The sequence below is a fragment of the Setaria viridis genome, chromosome 8 (genome assembly GCF_005286985.2).
Source record: "Setaria viridis chromosome 8, Setaria_viridis_v4.0, whole genome shotgun sequence".
NCBI classification, from domain to species: Eukaryota; Viridiplantae; Streptophyta; class Magnoliopsida; order Poales; family Poaceae; genus Setaria; species Setaria viridis.
Genome location: NC_048270.2, coordinates 31447436 through 31452713, shown reverse-complemented (window position 1 = coordinate 31452713; position 5278 = coordinate 31447436). Strand labels below are relative to the sequence as shown.

General features: G+C 42.2%; 1 protein-coding gene across 1 annotated transcript; it reads right to left on the bottom strand.

The window, feature by feature from the left end:
• Positions 1 to 274: 274 nt before the first annotated feature.
• LOC117834202 (uncharacterized) lies at positions 275 to 4346 on the bottom strand. Its single transcript, XM_034713829.2, has 7 exons — positions 4131 to 4346; positions 2843 to 2960; positions 2393 to 2541; positions 2145 to 2252; positions 1926 to 2045; positions 838 to 1011; positions 275 to 719 (listed from the first exon to the last, which is right to left on the bottom strand). Exons 1-7 carry the CDS (start codon positions 4242 to 4244, stop codon positions 618 to 620), a joined length of 885 nt encoding a protein of 294 aa, XP_034569720.1. The 5' UTR covers positions 4245 to 4346; the 3' UTR covers positions 275 to 617.
• Between the last annotated feature and the right edge of the window lie 932 nt (positions 4347 to 5278).

Below are 5278 nucleotides of genomic sequence, written 5' to 3'. Positions count from 1 at the left end.
ACGTTTTATGTGAAAATGTTGAAATGCAACATTCGATCTGTTGAAATAGAATACTCAAATTGTAGAATTTTAAATTTTTTAAAAAATATTCATATTGGAACTCATTTCGTTGCATTAATTCCAAAAATTGCTATGGGTTCAAAACGATTTTGATATGGATGCATCATCTAAGAGAAAACATCACTTGAGTATCACTAAGCATGGCAGGTTGAGAAATATGACCTTTCATTTGAATGACGATGAAAAGAAAGGGAGGAGACAAGCGAAGCAAATATAGCAGAGAAAAGTTCATTCAAGCTTTGTGTGCTTCAGAAGCCAGTGGTAATCGCAATCTACTTTTTTTTCTGAATTACAAACTAGGACAGCATAATAAACTGGGAAAGAAGCTAACGGTCCATCCAAAACCTAGGAACAATATCCCCAATTTGTCAACACCAACTTTATTGCAAATCCAAAGATCCATGCACGTCAGCATTAAACCGGCCATTTCAACATGAAACAGTTGAGTTCGCAGCTTCAAGTCAGCTCTGGGGGAAACTGGTAAGCATGCAGCTCCAGGGGATTAAAGCACAGTTGCTGGCTATAAGAAACAATGGTCTGACTCGAATTTCTCCTTGCTAGCGGTTGATGGGGGTGTGCATCCGCTCCACGATTCTATTGATAGCGGCTCGAGTCATTACAAGGGTGTCATGCTGGAGGATGCTGTATACATTGAGACCCTGCATTTCAGGATATAGAAACATCAGCATAATTACTTTATCCCAGAAGGACGTGCTCAGCAAAGAACACTAATTCTGATTGCGCAAACAGTCAAGTAGTGAAATTTATGAAGCTTACAATGGAAGGAAGGACATTCACATAGTGAAGGTTTTGAGTGGCCAGCTTTAGCTTCTTATCAATGTCACCTCCATCCACCAATAAAACCTTCTTTGTATCATCCATCTGGCTTATGTATTGCACAATGTTTTTTGTCTTGTGGCTAGGGACTTCCAAGTCCTCAAAGACCAAGAGCTATACAAAGAACTTGGACCAGTAAACTTTAAAGCAAACATTATGATAGCGAATAATGAATTCATATGTTAAGGACTTAAGGTCCAAACATAATGTTTGTAGACTAAAAAGTTAAACCACACAGGAAAACATTGCACAAAACATGTATTGTCATATGATATACTCATATTTCCTGACACAATTTCAGTTAACTTTCAGGAAAGCAGGGTAAAGCTGTCAGTTTCTAGTTATATATGGGCTAATGATTCAACTTTTTATCAAAGTAATTTGAATTGATGGTAATATCATTAAGTCCTCAAAAACTAAAAGCTATGCAAAATGAGGACAGCTAAATTTTAGCACATACCTTTTAATAGTGTGGAACAAAACTTATAATAAAACAAACATGTATTGTCATATTGTTTAATAGATTTCAGTTCAGAGTAAAATCTGGCAACTAATAATTCAACCTGTTTCGGAAACATGATCCTAGTAATTTAAGTTGTAAGTTGGCCATCTTAAAGAACAGCATATCATATATAACCACAAAGCTTAAATATGCTACAAGGATAATAGGACACAGGGCAACATGCACCACGGTACTGATCAACACTATGACAGCTCATATTTGTTAGACCACAACACACGTGGTTGGCCACTTAGCCTGTTTTCCTAAAGAGGATCTATAAAGTCAAGATATGCAAAACAGTTCTTCAATTATGTCAGTGTCATTTACAGAGTTCATCGTGTGAAAATATTGGAGCGAAGTCGTGTGTACTTCTAAATAATAATCATATTTGTTCCAAGAACACACTATTAAACCATGATTAAATAGAGCAATTGATTTTTCTATAACAATTCTGTAAATATAATATAGTTGTCAACCAAAAATGAGCACATTGAAGCACATATAAATTTAGTAGGTTAGCAAATACCTTCCCCTCCGCGGTTCGAGCAGACAGGGCAATCTTAAGCCCTAGCCGCCTTACTTTCTTTTGCAGCTTGATTGCATGGCTTCGTGGTTTAGGCCCATGCATGGTTGCACCACCACGAAACTGTTATATTCTTAGTTTAGTTGACTGAACTGCAAATTGGATGAGATGTTTCTAATAACCACAATAATAATGATGTAGCATTCAGTTATAATAACTAGCCTGGCAACCGCGTAGTGTTCCATGCCGTGCTCTTCCAGTTCCCTTTTGCGCATAAGGCTTTCTTCCTGTGCCACTGACTTCACTGATAGTTTTAGTTGAGTGTGTCCCCTGTAAAGGCAAAGGTGCATCCAATTTTATCAGAACATGGAACTGTTATTTGACCAAGATGTTATACTGTAGATCTCCAAGAATCAAGTTTCAAAACTCTGGGTAAAATAAAGAGATATTTAGAGATCCCATGTGCGTACCTGCTGTCTTTTTGCAAGCTGCCACCTTACTACTCGGTGAACAATATCCTTCCTAATTGGAACATCAAAAACATCACCATCCAAAACCATGAAGCCCTTGTCCTCATTATGGAAGTTTGTCACCCTAGCTACCAGGTCTTCATATTGCCCTGCAATATTATAATAAATCAGGGCAGCCAGAATTTAGCATATGCTTAGATCAAAAGAAAATCAGCAATTTAGAAATTCTATATTTCTTCCATTGGCCAATAAAGAAGAAACTGTAATACTGCAGAAGTGAGGTCTAGTTACATTCATGCCAAACGATCAGGTTAGATAAACAGCTAGCAAAGCCGTAGTAAACCAAAGATAAGATAGTAAGTCATGCAATATATCAATTCTGATTAAAAGGAAAGTTGGCAAGAATAGTTCCGCGAGAAATGGCAACTGATCAATAGGGGCAGAAAGTACCAAGTTCCCGATCTGGTGTCCAGACAGTCTTGCTAGATAGAAGTTCTGGTGGAATCAGCACTTCATTTGCCGGAGCCAAAAGTGTAGAATACCCATTGAAACAGAAAGCTGGCAAATTCTGGAAACGAATCACGTAGTTAAAACAAAAGTCAATGCTAAAATCGTCTGCAATCAAATATACCAAAGCAAATTTTGAGAGACATACACAAAATCGACTTCTTAACACACTTCTTAACAGATGACTAGATAATAAGCTAAATCATGGCAACAAGAAGAGTAATTTCTTTGTTGAATCTTGACAACCAAAATTGCTAAACAGGACACATATAATTGATGCTATCCTCCAAGGTATACGTAACTGGGAAAACACAATAAATCAACTGTCAACAAACATATCAGAAATTAAAAAGAAAATGCTCCAGAAGATAGGAGCATGCCATAGATGTAGTGTTTTCAGTGCATTCCTGGGCAATGTCAAGGCCAAGTTTGAAGAATCACTTGCAGACCCTAGTTGAGCAGTAACTGAATGCATCCTAAGATAAGCAAGCTGAATCACAGGACCAGCCGCACCAAGAACAGAATAAACAGACAAAAGCAATTGGACCACGGCCCAACTGAATCAACACCCACAGCCACAGCTAAAACAATGAAACTGCGCTAGCATGTTTCTCTAACCCAAGGCAGATTCAGAGATGAAACTGGCAATTTTCACCAGCCACCTGCATGCTATAATTAGATGGGCATCCAACACTGAAATCTACTCAACGCACCCCTTCCTAAGCCAAGCACACCTGCTGCTACCAGCATTAATTGCTGACATTTAACTTTAATTTGGCACCACCGATCAGGAACTTTGGGAATGGAATGTTCCCTGAGCATGCTAACCAGAGTAGACCTCAAGTAAACCTAACTGCAGTCGAGTGAAACGACCACTAGGAACGTCAGATATTTGCTAAATCACCAGATTTCAAGTCGAAAACCGAATCAAGATTCAGACAAGTGGCGCCAAAACCACAACTCTAACCCAAAGCAAACAGGTCCATTTCGCATCCTGCATGGGACCAAGCATCCGAACGGCGAACGCCAGAGCAACAGCTGCTCAACCCGTGCTCCTAACCCACTCGTAAACCCTACAGAGGAGGCATCCACACGCAGACTGGAATCCGCTGCCGTCGCGGTAGCAGCAGCAGCGCCATCGATAGCCGGGCAACGGGGCACCGCCGCACCGAGGACAGGAGAGCGGGAGCGGAGGGGAGAGAGAGAGAGAGAGGATAGGGGCGGTCAGTACCTTGGCGAGACTCGGCCCCGCGCCGGGCAGCGAGCGGCGCGGCGCCACGGGAGCCGGAGCCGGCCCCGCGGCGGCGCGGCGGAGGAGCGACGCGGCGCGCGCGAGGGCCCGCATCGGGAGGAGGAGGAAGAGGAGAGGGAGGCCGCGGCCGCCGGAGGTGCGCAAGCGATCGAGCAAGAAGGCGGCGGCGGCGGAAAAGGGGGCGCGGAGAGGCACGGCCACCACCGATCTTGCGTGGGCTCTCCCTCGCTTCCCTCGCGCAGCAGCGAGAGTGGGCTAGTGAGTGGCACAGCTGCGCGCGTGATGCTGGGCCGGCCCGACGCAGCGGCGAGCGCGGCTTTTCTGTTCGCTCGTGGGCTTTCAGCAAGAGCCCACGCGTGAGCCCACCCCACACAAGTATGAAGCAAACTCCATCCAAGCGCTTCCGAAAGCAGCTTCCACTTACTCAGCTGTTTATTTAACCGAGCTTGTCCACGTGTTCACAGGTCTTTAGATCACTGTTTGTCCTCCTCGCAAGTGGATGCCTTCATCAGCAGGAGTTACCAAGGTAATGACCACACTTCTCCTTCCAGTCTGTCAGTTTTGCTTCAGAACACGATGGATTTACTGCATCAGTTGTGCTGGCAGATTAAGCTCCAACAGAAAAGTCAGCATCATGTTGTAACTAAGATTAAGAAACGCAGGAAACAAGGGTGACGCGTATGCTACTTTTTCAAAAAAAAATCTTTGTTTATTTCGTTCTTGTCATATATACAGGAAACAGACATACATGTAAGTAATAAGGCTATAAATAGAAGACGAATTATAGATACGTAGAGACTATAGAGCCTTATTGGAAATGGTTGGATTCCAATTGTTGTCCAGCTAAAATTATGGCAAGCTAAAATCATAGCTTGCCAAAAATCAGGGCATGCCAAAGTTGTGGTAAGAAATTTAAGTACTTACTTGGTTTAGTGACAAAACATGCCGACCAATACTTATTCCTCTCAATCCTCTCAAGAAACTTATAGTGACAGCTATGGTTTGGGTACAAACATTGATATGCCAAATTTTTTGACAATAAACCAATTGGTAGCCAAATCTTTTAGACTTACTTTGATTTTAGCTTGGCAAATATTGGAAGGCAACCAAACAAACTCTATATAATG

What these genes read in the sequence shown, in the direction of transcription:
- LOC117834202 (XM_034713829.2), bottom strand. Translation starts at nt 4,244, where the DNA reads ATGCGGGCCCTCGCGCGCGCCGCGTCGCTCCTCCGCCGCGCCGCCGCG. An exon ending in GACACCAGATCGGGAACTTG is followed by an intron (nt 2,542 to 2,842) that starts GTACTTTCTGCC and finishes ATAATATTGCAG; the next exon opens with GGCAATATGAAGACCTGGTA. An exon ending in CTCGAACCGCGGAGGGGAAG is followed by an intron (nt 1,012 to 1,925) that starts GTATTTGCTAAC and finishes TTCTTTGTATAG; the next exon opens with CTCTTGGTCTTTGAGGACTT.